This window comes from Eubalaena glacialis, chromosome 2 (assembly GCF_028564815.1).
Source record: "Eubalaena glacialis isolate mEubGla1 chromosome 2, mEubGla1.1.hap2.+ XY, whole genome shotgun sequence".
In the NCBI taxonomy this organism is placed as follows: domain Eukaryota; kingdom Metazoa; phylum Chordata; class Mammalia; order Artiodactyla; family Balaenidae; genus Eubalaena; species Eubalaena glacialis.
The window spans coordinates 164,456,103-164,475,647 of NC_083717.1; the positions used below are offsets into that span (position 1 = coordinate 164,456,103).

At 36.7% G+C, this 19,545-nt stretch overlaps 1 protein-coding gene across 3 annotated transcripts in view; it reads left to right on the top strand.

The window, feature by feature from the left end:
* The window catches only part of PCNX1 (pecanex 1), a 164,961-nt gene that overhangs the window by 102,263 nt on the left and 43,153 nt on the right, over positions 1–19,545 (top strand). For all 3 annotated transcript variants that reach the window (XM_061180985.1, XM_061180983.1, XM_061180984.1), the window contains 8 exons: positions 2,780–2,812; positions 4,369–4,540; positions 5,066–5,176; positions 7,231–7,322; positions 13,833–13,942; positions 14,349–14,454; positions 16,168–16,260; positions 19,001–19,151. In XM_061180985.1, the coding sequence (XP_061036968.1) occupies positions 2,780–2,812; positions 4,369–4,540; positions 5,066–5,176; positions 7,231–7,322; positions 13,833–13,942; positions 14,349–14,454; positions 16,168–16,260; positions 19,001–19,151 (868 nt within the window). The remainder of the gene's footprint in view (positions 1–2,779; positions 2,813–4,368; positions 4,541–5,065; positions 5,177–7,230; positions 7,323–13,832; positions 13,943–14,348; positions 14,455–16,167; positions 16,261–19,000; positions 19,152–19,545) is intronic.

The following is a 19,545-nucleotide window of genomic DNA, read 5'->3' on the forward strand; positions in this document are numbered from 1 at the left end:
GCTCCTTCATCTGTAACATATCTTTTTGTCTTTTTTTGTTGTTGTTGGGTGGTGCTGTATTCCTGTCTTACTGGTTGTTTGGCCTGAGATGTCCAGCCCTGGAGTTTGCAAGCAGTTGGATAGAGCTGCATCTTGGTGCTGAGATGAGGACCTCTGGGAGGCCTCACTCCGATTGATATTCCCTGGGGTCTGAGGTTCTCTGTTAGTGTGGTTTGGACTCAGAGCTTCCACCACAAGAGCTTGGGCCCAACGTCTGGCCTGGGAGCCAAGATCCTGCAAACTTCGTGGCGTGGTAAAAAAAAAGAAAAATTAAACAGGAAGAAAGAAAGAAAAAAAAGGAGCAGTACAATATCAAAGAATAAAAAACAAAATAAAATTAGAAAGTTAAAAAATATATTAGGAAAAATAAAAGTATAATTGAAACAACTGCAACAGGGTAAAATAAAACCACAGCAGAAAAAAAGGGGGGGGGGCACAAGCAAAAAGGAGAGATCACTAACAAAGGATAAAGAATAAAATAAAATTAGGAAAATAAAAGATTTATTAAGAAAAATAAAAAAATCAACAACAGTGAATCAACAAGGTAAAACAGAACCCCAATCTAAAAGAAGAAAAAAGAAAAGAAAATAAAAAGCCTTGGCTATGGGGGTGAAGTTTAGGTGGGGGGTGGAACTTAGGCAGGGGCGGGGTTTAGGGTGGGGTGGGACCTAGGCGGGTGGGGGGGTGATGTTTGAGCATGGGGCGGGGCCTAGGCAGGGTGACGTTCAAGTATGGGGCGGGGCCTCTGCTTAGGACCTGGCAGAAGGGGGGAGGCAGCATGTGGAAAGGAGGGCCTCTGGAGAGTGGAGTTCTGGAGTTTGGAGGTAGGGCCCTGAGTGAGGGTGTGTGGGTGGGTTTTAGGCCCAGCACAGTTGGAGGGGGTCTCAGAGGTGGTCTCCAAGGGCAGAGGTGGGGCCCTGGGTGGGGGTGTAAGGGTGGGGCTTGGGCTCTGCGTGGCAGGAGGGAGGCTCTGAGGGCAGAGGATTAGGTCCTGGAGCCCAACAGGCTTCCCAGTGCCTAAGTGGATAGGGTAGCACTGGCCCCGTTCCCTTCTGTTCCTTCGCGCCCCTCCCCCTCTCTCCCAGGGTCTCCCCCGTTGCTGCTGGACCCCTAACTGTGGGTGGGTCCTGCTGGGTGTAGGAACTCCTTTCCTCCCCCAGCCCCCCCTCAGGGGTGCCGGTCCCAGAGGTCTGGGCTTTACTTTTGCTCCCCCTTCCCTCCCTCCCACTCCCTCAGGACCCGCATGGCTGGAGGGGGCCTAGGTGGGCAGAGGATCAGGCCCGGGATCTCAACAGGTTTCTGGGGGTCCACGTGGGCAGGGGAAAGCTGGCCATGCTCCCTTTTGATCCTCTGCCCTCCCAGTGGTTCCCCAGTTTCCCCCTTTGGGCCTGGGATCCCTTCCCCTCCCCCAGCTGCCCCTCAGGGGCGCCAGTCCCATCCCGCCTCCACTTCTTCTCCCCCTTCACTCCCCCCACGCGCCACGTTCTACCCAGTCGCTTGGGGTTCCTTCTGTCCCCTTAGGTGCCCTCCCCCACGGATGCCTGGTAGGTGCCCTAGTTGTGAGGAGACGAGAATTCCGCTTCCTCCTAGTAAGCCATCTTGACTCTGCCCCAGTTCCTTTGCTTTTGATAGTTGTATACCAACCCAGATCTTAGAGCCTCTGCTCCTTCTTCTTTACCCCTAATGACAGTGACTACGTCCCTCTGATTAAATTTGGTGATTCTGCGTTACAGTTTCTCGCCTTTCTTCTTGCTTTTCATTTCAATTCCCCTTAATCCATCCCTTTATTGCCTTAAACCATTTAAATTCATTCCCTGGATCCAATGTCCCTTATTCTGTTAATTTTGTCCACTGCTTAATATGGTTAGATATGGAAAAGGCAAAGGATGACTCAGATTTTTAAAAATATTTCAGATTTTTAAAATCTAGTTGACTAGAAGAATAGTAATAGCATAAACAGAAATAAGAAAGGCAGGAACAGAGCTTTAGGAGGATAGATGTTTGAATTGAAAGAGTTTAAAGATTGTCTGGTCTCATATCCAGCCAAGGGCCACATGCCAAACTTAGTGAGCTTAGTCCAATGTAGAATTGTAGGATGGTGATAGACCATCCTAGTGAAATTGCTTGGTATGCTATTGAAAATGAACAGCAACTTTGGAGAAAAGTCATGATTTGGGAGGTAGCTGCACTATACATTTTGAACATTTTTATGGAACGTTGTTAAAGTCTCTTAGAAGGATACACCTTAACTAATTTGATGAGTTTGATGTGAAAATGCAAAGAATATATTTAACACAACTACCATTGAATTGTTTAGTAAGTTTGGAATTTGTGGGCAGAACTGGAATCCTTCTTTTAAGCTAACCCATATTTTGTGCATTTCCTGAATGGAGTGATGTTGCCGTGAGAAAGCATTCTACCTTAACTGTACTTAAGTGTTGTAATGAGCCAAGTAGTAGGATGGATCTATCTGCTATATGCCACTTCAGAAACATTAAGCTAGATGCAAATTATTAATTAACCATAGTAAGTATAAGAGTTAGGAAGGATTTGAGATGTTTTAATATCAGTGACATCAGTATCTGGAGCTGATGTTTTGTCTTCTGTTGATGTTTCAACAGAATTAATGTAGGTCATTTCTTAGCTATGGGATATTTACTTGAAATTATTTCAGGCATTTTGGAAGTTAATGTAAAATTACCAGGTCTTTAGTAGTATAATCTGTCTGTTTCTTTTTTAGAGTGTTCAACCAGATTCTTCTTCTCCCAGACATGTAAGTCACTCTAATACACCTGTAACTTGTGTTTCCTTAACATTCCTCAAAACCTTTTTTTGGTCATATGTGAGACTGAACTAAGATTTATGTTATTATTTTCTCACTGGCAATAGAAAGTCCCTGATAGTGCATTTGTTCTTTTTAGCCTCCTTTAATCTAGAGCAGTTCCTCAGTATTTGTCTCACACAGTATTGACATTTTTGATGGGTACAGGCCAGTAATTTTGTAGACAGATGGTCTTCAATTTGAGTTTGTCTGATATTTCTTCTTTATTAGATACGGGCTGTGCTTTTTTGGTAGGAATATTACAAAAATGCTGTGTTCTTCGTAACTCATCATATCCAGAAGCACATAATGTCAGTTTATGCTTTTACTGGTGATGTTAACTTTGATTTTTTGGCTAAGGGTAGTGTATGCAGTGTTTTTGAAACACTGCAGTGTTAACATTTTGGGCTGGATAATTCTTTGTTGAAAGTTGGGGGTGGGGAGGATCTGTCCTGTGCATTGTAGGCTGTTTAGCATTATCTCTGACTTCTACCCATTAGATGCCAATAGCACCCTCACCCCAATTGTGACAACCACAATGTCTTCAGACATTGCCATATGTTCCCTGGGGGGCAGAATCCCCTCCCACTCCCTTGAGAACCAATACTCTACTGTAATTTTACCATTTTTCTCTTGTAGTTAATAAGTATATCATAGGAGATACTTTGAGATTGTGTATATGTCCTGTTGCCCTGCAAACCTCCGCCCAGTTGTTTTTAGTATCTATTGATGTTTCTTGCCTGAATCAGTTATCATTTGATGGTTGCCAAATAGTGATTTTTTTAGCTCCATCATACCTTCTACATTTATTAGTTGACTTTTTACTGTAAGAACTTTCCTTTTTTTTTGTATTGGTGTGGATTCATGGATTCTTATTTTATTAAATGGACAGTAATGTTACTATCATTATTTTGATGCTCAAATTGTCCCTGATTTGGCCATTGGGAGCCCATCAAGCTGCCTTCTGTGTCCTTTTGACATACCTTCATCATTTTAAAAGTACTTTCTTCCTTTTGGGCACAATTATTTGTTCCAAGCTCATCTTATACTTTCCCGACCCTAGCCTGAAACCAGCCTTTTTTCTGTGGATCCTTAGTTCTTTTTAGTGGATAATGTTATTTATAAACTAAGATCTGGATGCTAGTAATCTTTATTACTAGAATGTCATTGCTTCTAGGTCCTCTCAGTGGATAAAGCTAGAAAAATACATGTATACACTTACATACACTCATACACGTATATACACACATTTATTCTTATACCTATCTATTTATATGCATATTAAAAATGCTGAGTTCATACTGATACTTAATTTCAATCAAGTATCGTGGGGTTTATTCTGTTCTTCCTCCTATCCTTATTTGTAACTCCCTTCTGCCACAGTCAGAAACCTGACCTCCATATGGATGCATTTTGAATCCTTAGAATATAAGCCATCAAAGATCTCAGTAGCTAGTTGTGACACTTCAAATTAAATAAACTGACTTCTTTTTTAATATCATTTTCAGGGTCATAATCGTATCATTGCCTACAGTAGACCAGTTTATTTCTGTTTGTGTTGTGGTCTTATTTGGCTCTTGGATTATGGTAGCAGAAACCTTACTACAACCAAGTTCAAATTATACGGAATAACTTTCACCAATCCGCTGGTGCTTATATCAGCCAGGGATTTAGTTATAGGTGAGTCATCTTTAAAGTATCTTAGATCTTAATGTTAATTTATTTGTATACAAACCATTCACTGATAAATAGATCAATTATATAGATAAAAATACTTTTACTGGGTTTATTTTGCTGTTTATTGCCATCCTCTCAGTGAGGAACAAAACTATAGGGCTGTTAGGAATGAAAAAAATCTAATGATGAACAAATATTATAGTAATTCTTCTGTTGTTGAAGCAGATGGAATGAAAGATTTCCTTTGGCTCTCAGGTCCCTATTATGTGAAAACAGTTGAATTAATTTTAAAAGCTGTTGTTTATAGTTGGAAAGATTATTTAATATTCAGGCAGTTATCTAGAGAGAAATAATTTAAAATGGTATATTTTAAGAAATTTGGTTTGTAGTTTTAAGCAACTTTAAGAAAGTAGCTTAGTAATTTATATTAATTTCGGGTTTCTTTTTATCATTTATTTTACTATCTTAGGTGAACAAAAGGATGGATGTGATATACTGTTTTTAACTTGCTTTTCTTTCCTTCTATAGTGTTTACACTCTGTTTCCCAATAGTATTTTTCATTGGTCTCCTGCCTCAGGTGAATACATTTGTAATGTACCTTTGTGAACAATTGGATATCCATATCTTTGGTGGTAATGGTGAGTACTTCTTTATAAAAATTACAGTTTACGGTATTACTTTTACAGATCATTAAGTAATAAACTGAACATTAAATTGCTTTTCCAGTTTTTATTTTAGAATTGTAATTAGAAAGAAAAAGGCACTTATTTAATAATTAAAGACTGAACAGGAATTAATCTGTAGATAGGAAAAAATAGTCAAGGCTGCTACTTTAGGGAAAGATCCAGGAATAATGGAGTTGATTTGTAAGTGTTAAAATACTGTCATCTTAAAGTAAAAGTTATAGTGAGTTTACATGGAACCTGAATAGACTTATGAAATATTTATAAAAGATCAAATAGATTGAGCTCTGATACATGGCATTATATTTAGATTTTGAACTAGTGTATGCATTTGATATTCTATATATTTGGTTTCAGAGCTTTGTTTTATCTTTAGAATGGGAACACCAAAACCAGAATGCTTTTAGTAAAAGCATTTTACTAAATAAGATTTTTAGAAATATCTCTGTTTTTAGAGTAGGATATGTGGATATGAATTGGTATACTTAGAAATGTATTCCGCTGTTATATGTACATTTTATTTTCAAAATAAGTAAGACTATACCAAAATTACCCTGGAATAATGTTTTGCAGAACTTGAAAATAACACTTGTGGCAGCCACCATGGTTAAAATATACCCTTATTTAGTTTAACCATCTAACATCTTATTGAAAGATGAGTGTACAACTATAGAAAAAAATATGAAAGGGAAAGAAATTACTGAACTTTATAGTTTATTTCTATTCATACTTCACGTTTGCAGTCCACATCTTCCAAGTATATGCATTGAAATTATCTCTACTGATAAAATGTTGATATTATGGTTTAAATTTTAAATAGAAGCTAAGCTTTTTCTATGTCACTATGTATCTAGAGCATTTTTATTGTTTTGAAAATTTGAAGGAGTGTGAATTAAGACTGGGCTGGGCTTCAGCATAGCTTAATGGGTAGAAAACAATTTCAGTATTTAGGGGACTATTATAGGTGCTATATTAATCTAAATGCTATGCAGAAGGTTTAGTGTAGGTAATTTATAATAGTGGGCTTCGTCATAATTTACAAACTTGTGCAAGGTGTTAGGTTTTTAATATCGCCTAAAGAAAAATTTTTCTTGTAGAGTTCTTTTATGGTCACCATATAAAATTACTATTAAAGTCTGTTATCTTAACCATCCTCTATTCCTTATTATTAATAATCCCATTAGGTCTATTTTTTGTTGTTATTGTTAGCAGTTAGATTGATACTCTTTTGCAAGAATTGATTAACACATGGGAATATACATTTATTTCTGTGGGTAACACAAGTTCTGTTTACATAGGCAGTCTACATAATACATTTCTAGCTTCTTTTCAGGCTCTGCAAGCTTCATTTTCCCATACTTTTATAAATAATAAGATACATTCTTGAAGCATAATATAGGTACAATTTTTTTCTGCTGTAGATAAATGTTTATTACTTCCAAGGGGAATATATTTTACCTTGTATCAGAAATTGTTGATAGTAAACCTTTGTTGTTTCAATTTTTTTTTTTTTATAAATTTATTTATTTTATTTTTGGCTGCGCTGGGTCTTCGTTGCTGCGCGCGGGCTTTCTCTAGTTGCGGTGAGCGGGGGCTACTTTTCGTTGTGGTGCGCGGGCTTCTCATTGCGGTGGCTTCTCTTGTTGCGGAGCATGGGCTCTAGGCACATGGGCTTCAGTAGTTGTGGCTCGCGGGCTCTAGAGCGCAGGCTCAGTCGTTGTGGCACACGGGCTTAGTTGCTCCGCGGCATGTGGGATCTTCCCGAACCAAGGCTCGAACCCGTGCCTGCTGCATTGGCAGGCGGATTCTTAACCACTGTGCCACCAGGCAAGTCCTCAAAATTTTTTGAAAGAACAGGATGAAGAAACTGAATTTTTATAAATCAAACAAGTAGATATTTAATTATAGTTAATAGCATACCATTTTAAATACTTTTCAGTGACCTTTTAAGGTATGTTTTCTCCATAAATGTTTATAAATGTTGATTTCATTTTCCCTTTCCTGTCTAGCCACTACAAGCCTGCTTGCAGCACTTTACAGTTTCATCTGTAGCATTGTGGCAGTAGCCTTACTATATGGATTGTGTTACGGCGCCTTAAAGGTGAGCAATACATGTAGTATGTTGTGTCTTTAAGGCTACTTTTCTATATGAAGATTGTTTTAAATTAACTAATGATTTTTTTCCTGGTATCTCTTCAGCATTAGTTTTCATGGTCTTCCTATGTTGAGCATTATTCTTATTCTCATTTAGTTTGAATTTGAAAGCAATTTCATAGTTAATCATTACTAAAGGAAAATCCTTTTCCATGCAGTATTCATAGGTTAATATTAGAAACAGATTAGTAAAAACTAGGCTGGTCTGGGATAGAGGTGGGCATAGTAATAACAGAATATGAAATTAATTTTAGGTTTCTACTTAAGAATATGTGTAACTACTTTTCACATCAAGATTTTTTAAAACTTAGGAGAAGTTGTTCAAGGACTGCAATTTAAAATACAGTCTAGTAAAAATTAACACACTGAAATTTAATGTCATTATTGGTTTAGAAGAATCTGGACAAGCCTTATTAGTTCCATTTTAAAACAATTGTCACCAAATTATAACTGTAAAAATTTTAGATTTCTCATAAACAACTCTCAGCTCCTGGTATTTTATTTTTTTATGATTAATACAAGATAATCAGAGAACGATAGGGTTGAAAGGGCTATGAAAAGTGACTCATAGTAGCCTTCCTTGCTTCATTTATTCAGTAGCATTTACTGTGCTTACTGTGTGCCTAGTTCTGCTTTTAAGTTGCCTATATGTTAACTGTGATTAACAAGTCAATTGATGCTCTTAATAGAGGGTGATGAAGGCTGTGAAAACAGAGTGTTACAGGTATACAAATTAAGATATTACCCTATTCAGCCTAAAGGGATTAAATATGATTTTCCTAGGGGGTGGTTTTTTAACCAAAATTTGAAGAACAGTAGGAAATAGCTAGTTGAAACAAGGGATGAAGAGCCATGGAGTTGTAAAGAAAGTGTGTTATGTACAGGAAACAGCAAATAATTTGGAATTGCTGGAAATTTGGGTACATGAGGAAAGATGGCCTACAGTAAGGCTGGAAAGGTAAGCAACGGCTGGATTATGAAATATCTTTTATCCTGAACGTATTGGGTGGAGATGGAAGACCACCAAATATTCGAGGTAAGGCAAGGAAATGATCAATGTTGCATTTTAGAAAGATTACTTGGTCCCCAGTGTGAAGGAGACTGAAATATAAGCAGGAAGTATCAGAAGTAGGGGGACTCTTGTGCTGCTGTCTTAATTATAAGGGACTTAATGAAAATTGGATTCAGTGAATATATTTGGGAACTCTGTGGATGAAAAGAGCCAGAGTAGGATCCAGGATGACTTCTGGGTAGGGGCTGGCTTGAACAACTGGTTAGATAGTGATATTAATGCACATGATTGGAAATCTTTGAGTTTACTGGGGAAGTGATTGTTTACATTTAGACACTTTTATTTGTTGGCATTAATGGGGTATCCAGAGATACATAGTGGGTAGTTATTTGCAGTAATGATGAAAAGATTTAGAATTCATCAACAAATTAAAGTATAAGAAAAAGACTGCTAGCCTGGGTTGGCAGGATGCAGATAGAACCCTGGGAAATGCCAATATTTAAGCAGTAGATGGAACAGAATCCAACAAAGGAAACTTCAGAAGCAAATACAGTGTGAAAAAAAATTTATTGAATTTGACAGTTAATAGGATATTGGTGACTTTAACAAAACAGCTTTTTTGGTGTTTTGGCTGAGGAAGCTAGATTAATAGAAGTTTAGGTTTGAATAGATATTAAGGAAACGTATTCTACTCTCTCTAGAATATAGTCGGGAAACCTGTGCACATGATGAGGATTGTTTTCTGGGTTTTGTTTTTTAAAAAAGATCTGAGCCTTGATTGCATTTAAAAGGGGAGATGGAAAATTGATCAGAGAGGGAGATACTTCATGACATTAAGCCCAGGAAGGAACTGGAGGTAATCAGATCCAAATCCAAGCTTCTCCGAGCTACACTACCTGTAAACCATCCTGGTATAAAGGTTTTAGATCTATGTTTGGAGAACATGTTTTGGAAAGTGCATCATCATTTGGAAGTTGCAGTCATAGAAGTTAACAATGCAGTAAGTTTTCTAATTTTCTAAAGGCCTATTTAACTATAATTATATAGGAGAAGAGCAGCAATTGTAAAACTGCCAACTAGAACCTTGTGTCCTAAGACAGGCAGGGAGATATGTTTTTGTTCCTTCTTTCTTGGCCATGGCATTTACATTAGACTATTTTATTTTAGGTATTCCCCATTGTAATAGAATAAATGTGCAGATGTACTTATATAAATGAGCAAAGACTATGTGCAGAGATTTCATCATAGCAGTGTTTGTAACAGCAAAAACTGTAAACGACCTAGTATTTGTTGTTTGTGACTTTAAATCAATTATGGTATAGCCTTACACTGGAATACTATACAGCCACGAAAAAGAATAAAAACAGATTTTAAATTTATTTATTTATTTATTTATTTGGCTGCACCGGGTCTTAGTTGTGGCACACGGGATCTTCATTGCCGCATGTAGGGTCTTCATTGTGGCATGCAGGATCTTTTAATTGCAGCATGTGAACCCCTAGTTCAGTCCTAGACTAGTCAGAGTCTTAGCCACTGGACCACCAGGGAAGTCCCAAAATAGATTTTTTTAATGTGCAAATGTGGAATGATTTCCAAGACATACAATTTGTTTCTTTTTTATCAAGCTGTATTGAAATGTAATTGACAAAAATGTAAGATATTTAAAGTGTACAGTATGATTTGATATACGTATACATTGTGAAAGGATTCCTCCTGACAAGTTAGTTAACACATTTATCACCTCACATGTTTACCTTTGTTTTTTTTTTTTTTTTTTTGGTGAGAGCACATTTAAATTCTACTCTCTTAGCAAATTTCAGTTCTACAATTCAGTGTTATCAACTATAGTCACTGTGTTACATATTAGCTCCTCAGAACTTATTCATCTTTTAAAAAAATTTTTTAAGTTTATTATTTTAATTTTTATTGAGGTATAATTGACATATACATTATATTAGTTTCAGGTAATGATTCAATATTTGTATATATTGCAAAACGAGCACCACAATAAATCCAGTTAACAGCTGTCACCATACATAGTTACAAATATTTTTTCTTGTGGTGAGAACTTTTAAGATCTGTTCTCTTAGCAACTTTCAAATATGCATACATTATTATTAACTGTAGTCACTGTGCTGTACATTACATCCCCAGAACTTATTTATCTTAAAACTGGAAGTTTGGGACTTCCCTGGTGGTCCAGTGGGTAAGACTCCGCGTTCCCAATGCAGGGAGCCCAGGTTCGATCCCTGGGGTCAGTGAACTAGATCCCACATGCCGCAACTAAGAGTTCACATGCCACAACTTAAAAAAGATCCCGCGTGCTGCAACTAAGACCTGACGCAGCCAAATGAATAAATATTAAACAAAACTGGAAGTTTGTGCCTTTTGACCCTCTTTACCCATTTGACCATGCCGTACCTAAACTTTATCTTATAACTGAAAGTTTGTACCCTTTTACCAACCTTTCCCTGTTTCCCCCACCTCCCAGTCCCTGACAACCACTTTTCTATTCTCTGTTTTTATGAGTTTGACATTTTTTCCCCCCACATATAAGTGACAACATGCAGTATTTGTCATTCTCTGTCTGGCTTATTTTATTTAGCATAATGCCCTCCAGTTTCATCCATGTTGTTGCAGGTGACAAAATTTCCTTTTTTTAAGGTTGAATAATATTCCTGTGTGTGTGTGTGTGTGTGTGTGTGTGTGTGTGTGTTTTAATATAAAGGAAGGCAATATGCCAAAAAATAGATGTTTCCTTTGTGCCTTTTTTTAAAAAAGCACACCTGATGGCTTGTATATACATAGAGCATTTATGGAAGAATACACAAGAAATTGACAATAGAAGTTACTTCTGGACAGTTAGGCTCATTGGGGAACATTATTGCATGCCTTTAGGAATGGTTTAATTTTTTTATCTATTCACTAATGTAGACTTTTACATCTGTTATTTCTGATTTCTGCTTTTTTTGTGTTTACGTTTTGTTTTTCCTTGAACTTTAAAGCTCATTAAAAGTTAACATTTTTCCTCTAAGACAACTTTAGTACCTCCTGTTTTTTATGTATATACTTTCTAGATGCTTACATATTTTTAAGAGATTGCCAGAATTTGGGCCATTATATAATGAAGTGAAAACGTTCAGACCCAATACAGTGTGTAGAACAAATCCATATTTTAATCATTGTATTGCATATTATTCTAAATTATTAATCTAAATAAAATAAGTCATTTTGAGACCAATTTAAGGGGTTTCTTTTGTCTGAGAGCAATAAAAAGTAGTGTCAAACATTTGTTAAATAAATGCAAGCATCTTTTGTTTTTTTTCCAGATACTTGTTCTGAGGCAAAATTTATACACAGTGAGTTCCACGTATCTTAAGTACACAATGTGATAAGTTGTGACAAATGCATATGCCTGTGTAATATATACCCCTAGCAAGATACAAAATAGTTTCATCACCATCAGAAAGTTCCCTCTTGTTCCTTCCCAGTCGCTTTGCCCCAGCCGCTTTTATTTTATTATAGGTTTGCGGTTCTTGAACTTCATATAAATGGAATCATGCCATATTTACTCTTTTGTAACTGATGTGTTTTGTTCATATAATGTTTTTGAGATTCATCTACATTATGTGTATCAGTAGTTTGTTCCGTTTTGTTGCAGAGAAGTATCCCATTTAGTTTTAAATCCTCCTTATTTCCATTGTATGAGTATGTCACAGTTTATCTACTGTCTTAGAGATGAACATCTGGGTTGTTTCTAATTTAGGGCTATTATGAATAAAGCTGCTATGAATGTTCTTGTGCAAGTCTTTTTTTGTGGATATATGTTTTCATGTTTCTTGGGTAGATAACTAAAACGGAATTGCCAGTTTTCCAAAGTGGTTGTACTGCACATCTTTTTTTCAGTTTTCATTTTTACCAGAGTTGCACATAGTTATCTTTTAAAGAGTCAAATATTTCTACAAGACTTAGTGCCAGGAACAGCAATCCCCTACCCCGTTATTTCTTCCTCACAGTTACCACTTTCAATTCTTTGAGCTGATTCTTTTGGTATTTGCTTCCGTATCTCTAAGCAACTAACTTACACTTCTTGTATTTTGTCAAGGTTTAGGCATTATCCATGGACTGCACGTCATGGAATTGTAGGCTTAACTTTCTTTCACCTCTCCCCCCACATTTCTACTAGACGCAGCCTTCCTTGTCTCCCTCATACACCCGGTATGTTTACCTTACTATCACTGTGCAAATGCTATTCCTACATACATTTCGTTTTCTCCTTTACTTTGTTTTCTTATGTATTTCTCTCTCTTTCATTCTCAAACTCTTCACATATCGTTTAACTTTCTTCTCAGTAAATACAAACATATCAGGAAGTTCAGTTCCTGGCTCCACCACTTAACTGGACAAATTACTTAAACCATCTGTACCTTAGTTTCCTCATCTATAAATTGGGGAGTAATAGTACATATCTCCAAGGATGATTGTAAGAATTTAGGAAGTACTTATCAAGCTCTGAGAATGGGGCTCGGTACATAGTATGATACACATAATACGATCATGATGATAAGATTTTGATGTAGCCATTAAAAAAAAAGGTCTCTGTTGTGATGTGGAACAATTTCCAAGACTATTACTAAATGGGAAAAAAAGCAAGTTGTATAATAAACTACCATTTGATTACCCACTCCGCCATTCTTCCCTCTTGAATCCCCAGAGAAAGACAAAGGCGCTTACCTCAGAGGCCATACTTAAGTACTGTTAACTATTCCTTATAGCAGTGTTATCTACCCTATACCAAGTACCGTGCTAGTAGACTCCAGAGATACTGCAGTGAGCAAAGCAGACATGGCATATCCACATCCACATGTTTGGTTGGCCTTAGAAGCTAGCTTTGTATTATTTATTTCTGGGGATATACAGTTTATTCACTCAAGAAACACTGATGCCTATTCAGTGCTCTGGAGGACATAATGGCATTTTATATGAGCAGAGGCATCCAGAAAGTAGCATACCAAATGTCAACAGTTTGTTTTGCCTGAAGTGTTGTATCATGTGTTGCCTTTTCCTACTCCATTATTATATATAACAGAAGTTTGCTACACCAAGTTATTTTGTTTTTCAAAAAAGAGAACGTAGTTTACTGTAAACTTAATACCACTTAAAATATGAAAGAAATTGACTGCAGCATGTATCAGAAACAAATGTATTATTCCTAGTGTATAATAGAGTTTTAGTACCAAAAGAAATCTGACAATGATCTAGCAGTTAGATTCTAGTTCATCAGAATGTAATAAATCTAAGTTTATGTGGAATAAAATGCAATTAATAACATGTGAAAGGGTTTTGTTTAATTAAATTATCTTTCTCCAAAATACTGACATAAAAGGATTATGTGGTACATTGTGAATTAGAAGCATATTCTGTCAAACTTTTTTTCCCCAACAGGATTCTTGGGATGGGCAGCATATTCCAGTGCTTTTCTCCATTTTTTGTGGTTTATTAGTGGCAGTATCCTATCATCTCAGCCGACAAAGCAGTGATCCATCTGTACTTTTGTAAGTGAGATTACTTGTTATTGAATTAAAGAAATTTAAATAAGTTGGCATTTCTTTCAAATTTAACTTCCAAAATCTGTTTTTCCAATGCCTTGTCAAAGTGCTATTGACTTATCTATATTTGATTTCAAAATATATTAACTTTGGGTCATTCTGATTACCATTGGCTGAAAGTATTTGTTAGCTTTTTCTCTCCTAAGATTTAAAACTATATTTTCATAAAAATATTCTTATTGTATGCTTATTTATGGCATCTTAAACTTTTTAGAATTTGTCATTTGCTTAATGAGTAAATATACTTGGATCACTTCATTTTCTATCATAAACTTTATTTGCCATTTGAAGTACTGGTTTTTAGGTTATAAATATATTTTTAAATTATTTTCTCTCTTTTTTTAATGTAAAGCTCTTTGGTGCAATCCAAGATTTTTCCAAAAACAGAAGAGAAAAATCCAGAAGACCCATTGTCTGAAGTAAAAGATCCACTGCCTGAAAAACTTAGAAATTCTGTTGTAAGTTTTAGCTTTTTAAAATCACCTAAAAAACTTAAATTTTATATAGTTCATCATGTTATATAATGAACACTTTTTGAGGTAACACAATTTTAATAACGGGAAAAATACATATATAGTTGTGCATGGTTGGTGGTTTTTATTTCAAATTTTAACATGTAAGAAATGCTTATTCCTCAAAGTTTGTTTCAATGTAGAACAGTATGCTAAATATTTATTTTTAGATAAGGTGAGATTAAGTGATTGCATTGTTTATAGAATTCTTAATCCTATTGAATTTAAACTAGGATTTGAAAGGTGAATATTAACGTAAATTAGATTTATTTTGTTGTTATTTTTGTTGATAAAAACTACATCCTTATAAGTCATCTGCTGGTCTTTTAGTGTGTTTTGCTTTTCAAGGGTAAGTGTGTGTGTGTGTGTGTGTGTGTGTTTATTTTCCAGGTTGAAGGAGAGAACAATAACCTGTACTAATTTCATATACTCAGGCAGATGTAGTAATTTAAAAAATTTTAATGTTACCTGCATTCTTTCAGTTATTATTTAAAAAATGAATTCTACAGATTCATATCTGCCTTATGGAACAAAACATAAAACATTTTTTTCCTAAGTTATTTTACATATTTCCATTTATGAATGACTGAATTTATATAGGTCTTGAATTAGACTAATAGTTACCTTCACTGAACTTGAACTGTTCACATATTCTTTAGAAAACTTTAGAAAAATACAAAACTGCCTCAAGATATAATTTAAACAATTTTTTCTGACTTTAGTTTTCATGTTAGCAAAGGACGTTTCATGTTAAGTATAATAGGATATTTCTGAATGTATTAGCTTAAAAGCATAAATCTGTGGGTCAGTTGATGACCAAAGATATCAAGAGGTTTCTGGTTTTCACTGCAACCACTAAAAGAACCAAAATTCAGTAAGTAGGGACTTCTCTGGTGGCGCAGTGGTTAAGCATCCACCTGCCAATGCGGGGGACACGGGTTCGAGCCCTGGTCCGGGAAGATCCCACATGCCGCGGAGCAACTAAGCCCGTGCGCCACAACTACTGAGCCTGCGCTCTAGAGCCCGCGAACCACAACTACTGAAGCCCGCGTGCCTAGAGCCCGTGCTCTGCAACAAGAGAAGCCACCGTAATGAGAAGCCCATGCACTCGCAACAAAGAGTAGCCCCCGCTCCCCCCAACTAGAGAAAGCCCGCGCGCAGCAATGAAGAGCCAACGCGGCCAAAAGTAAATAAATAAATAAATTTATTTTTTAAAAAAACAAGATTCAATAAGTAAAACAGGACATATGCATGCAGTTTCAACATTTCAGAAGGCCAATGGAAATATAACTTTGTTATCCAAAAGGATATACCCTATAAAAGAAGTCAAATATCTCATTTCTTTTTCCCATATGTAAAGCTTACAGACCAATGGGGGAAAAAATCTTCATTCTAAAAGACTTTGTTATGATATGTTTACTGTGTGTGGAACTAGTTAAGCTTAGTTTAATTTCCTTGGTATTGCAGTATCAAACCAAAATATGAGGAAACTGAGGAAGAAAATAAGACTTATTGTAGTTAATTATTATGTGTAAGAAATACCTAGAAGTGCTACAGAATAGGATCAATGAAAATTTATTTCTTAAGCTTGGCCACTTGGGAGGAAAGATTTTGTTTAAATTTTTGTGTAATGTTTGATTATTCTGTTTTGTTCCACAGAGCGAGCGTTTACAGTCTGACCTAGTAGTGTGCATTGTAATTGGTGTGCTGTATTTTGCTATTCATGTAAGCACAGTGTTCACAGTATTGCAGGTAAGGAATCATTTTGTTCTTTTCACTCGGGGAAAATAACTTTGTTTGGATTCACTTCTGATTTGATTGTAGTGTTGGTCCATAATGCTGAAATATATGACTTTTTGTTTGGTTTTAACAACAAATACTTATTTTCTCATGGTTTCTCATGGGTCGTGACTCTGGGAGTGGCTTAGCCAGATGATCCCAGCTCAGCATGTGTTGTGATGCTGCAGTCATATGTGGCTGCAATCAACTGAGGCTGTTAGTAGGCCTCACTTCCTTGCTGACTGTTGGCCAGAGAGCTTAGTTCTTCTCCATGTGGTCCTCACCATGGGCTGCCTGAGTATCCTCACAGAATAGCAGCCTGTTTCCCCCAGAGCCAGTGATCCTAGAGAGAGAAAGTCCAAGACCGAAGGCCCAGTCTTTTATAACTGATGTTGGATGTGGCATACATACCACCATTTCTTCCGTATCCATTGGTCATACCGGGCAGCCCTACTGCAATGTGGGAGGGGAATACAGGCAGGCATAAACACCAGGAACCGTGCTGGACTAACACCGTATGCCCTGTGGCCTCCATGATTCACATCCTTCTAAACCCCCCAAAGTCTCATTCCACTACAACTGGAAGTCCAGAATGCCGTCCTCTAAATCAGGCCCGGGTGTGGGTGATGCTTGGTCCTGCAGTGCAGTGCTGCGCATCTGCAGGCCACGCAGTTACCCTCCTCTGGGCTCTTCATTCTCTTGTGCAGACCTGTATTTCTACATGGTGTCAATTTGATTATGATGCACCTCCACATAGTTTTCTTCATGTTTTTGTGTTTGGGGTACATTGCATCTGTGGTCTAGTTTTCATCAACTTTAGAAAATTTTGGTCATTATTACTGTAAATGTTTTTTCCCTTTTCCTTTTGCTGTCCCTCCACCCACCCCCACTCATGGACTCCAGTTACATGTATATTTGGCCTCTTGAATTTGTCCCACAGTTCACTGATGCTTTGTTCATTTTAAATTCTTTCCCCCCCACCCCCGCATGTTTAATTTTGAATACTTTCTATTGCTATTGCTTTGTTGTTAAGTTCACTAATCTTTTCTTCTGTAATATGTAATCTGCAGTTAATCCCATCCAGTGTATTTTTTGTCTCAGAACTAACAAGTTTCATCTTTAGAAGTTGGATTTAGGTCTTTTTTTATATCTCTCATGCCTCTATTCACTTTTTTGAACAAATGGAATTCACTTCTAACTCTCTTAATGTTCTTGTGTCATAATTCTAATTTCTGTGTCACTTGTGGGTTGGTTTTGATTAATTGGTTTTTTTCCCCATGGGTCATAGTTTCCTGATTCTTTGCATGCATGGTAATTTTTGATTGGATGTCAAGCATTATAAGGTTTGCCTTTTGTGTATTGGATATTTTTGTATTCCTAGAAATATTCTTGAACTTTGTTTTTTGGCACTGTTAAGTTACTTGTTAACAGTTTGATCCCCTCAGATCTAACTTTTAAGGTTGCTTAATTGAGACTAGGGCTGTTCAGTTTAGGGCTAATATTCCCCCTACTGAGGCAACACACTTTGGAATACTCTGACCAGTGCCCTGTGAATGTTGAGTTTTTCCAACCTGGCTTGTGAGAACAGGCACTATTCCTAGCCCTGTGTGAGTGCTGGATACTCTTCTCTCTAATCCCTTGGCGAGGTTCCTTCCCTTTCCATATGTAGTTCCCTCCCACACACATGTGCTAATTCCCCTGAATACTCAAGGGAGACTCTGCAGATCTTCGAAGTTCTCTCTCCATGCAGTTTTCTCTTTGGAACACTGTCTGCTCTGGTGAGCTCTAGCTGCTTTGCTGTCTCCAGGCTTTTAGTTCTATCTCCTCAACTCAGGAGGTACCAGGCTTCATGTGGGTTCCCCTCCCTTCACTGCAACTTGGAAAGTATCTAAGGGCAGTAAGCTGGGGCAGTCCTGACACTTACCTCATCTGTTTTCTTTCTCTCAGTGTTTACTGATTATTTCCTTATGTCTAGTATATTGCAAACCATTGGTTCATATATTTTATTCTATTTTGGTTCATGTGGAATAGAGTAAATCTCTATTATTCCATTTGGCCAGAAGCAAAGGTTATATTATTTAATTTTAACATTTTTGCCTGTTTTCTTCTCTTCCAATTTGAACCATTAACTCCTGAGTACCTCACAAGCTGAGTGAGGTCCAGTGGGTCTTCAGGGGTCCGACGGAAACCTCTTTAGTTTCTAAACATATGACTTTTAATTTGAATATTTGAAGTGATGGTACTTGGTTTTTGTGGATTTAGTCATACATAAGAACTCTCTTCCAAACCATGTGAAGCCACAAAAAAAGAACTTTTTTCTCATTCTATTTTGCTCTTCACTCAAACTTACAGTTTTATTTAGCTCATGTCCTTTATCTCTACTAGCTAAAACAATTGAATACATTGCTCTGCAAGTCACATAGAACATTCTTAGGGAAGCAAGCAATATACCTCAGGCCACACTCTAATTACATTGACAGTGTGAGACACCAAGGAAAGTAGTTGACACATTTTAAAATATCTGTAATACGTGAACAGTCACTAACTTTTATGGCTGATTTAATCAGAAAATTACATAATATAGAAATGTTAACTGCAGACAAATGTTTAGTTCTTAGATTCTATAGTTGACTAAAATTGAACTGACCAATTAGAAGTTCTCCTTTGGGTCTCAAAATCACTTTTAATGTCCTCAACTTTATCCTTCTTTTAGCCTGCGCTCAAGTATGTGTTGTATGCGCTTGTCGGCTTCGTGGGTTTTGTAACCCATTACGTGCTGCCTCAAGTTAGGAAGCAGCTACCGTGGCACTGCTTCTCTCACCCTCTGCTCAAGACGGTGGAGTATAATCAGTATGAAGTTCGAAGTAAGTATTTCATTAACACTTTTCCTTTCAATACTATGGATTGTTTTCTTTTACTTTGTTGACAGGTGACAGTTAAGTAAGTATCGTCAAGTAACACTTTGGCTTGTGTTTCTTAGGTTTGACACTGTAATGAATCAGACCTTTTGCTTTCATTTCAGTTGAAGTATAAATGTCAGTGCTAAAATGCCAACTTACCACAGAATAAAACTTGCTCTTTCCTTCTCTAAGTTGTTCTTCATAGACCTCTCATTGATTAATCCTTCAGTGTATGTCTATGACTTCTCTTTCCAGTCGCTACCTTTACCCTCAATCTTCCTTGCCATATGCAGGCAACTCAATCCTCTTTAAGACTTCTATTTGGTATATTTTTAACTCAAAGCATAAAGGGAATAGA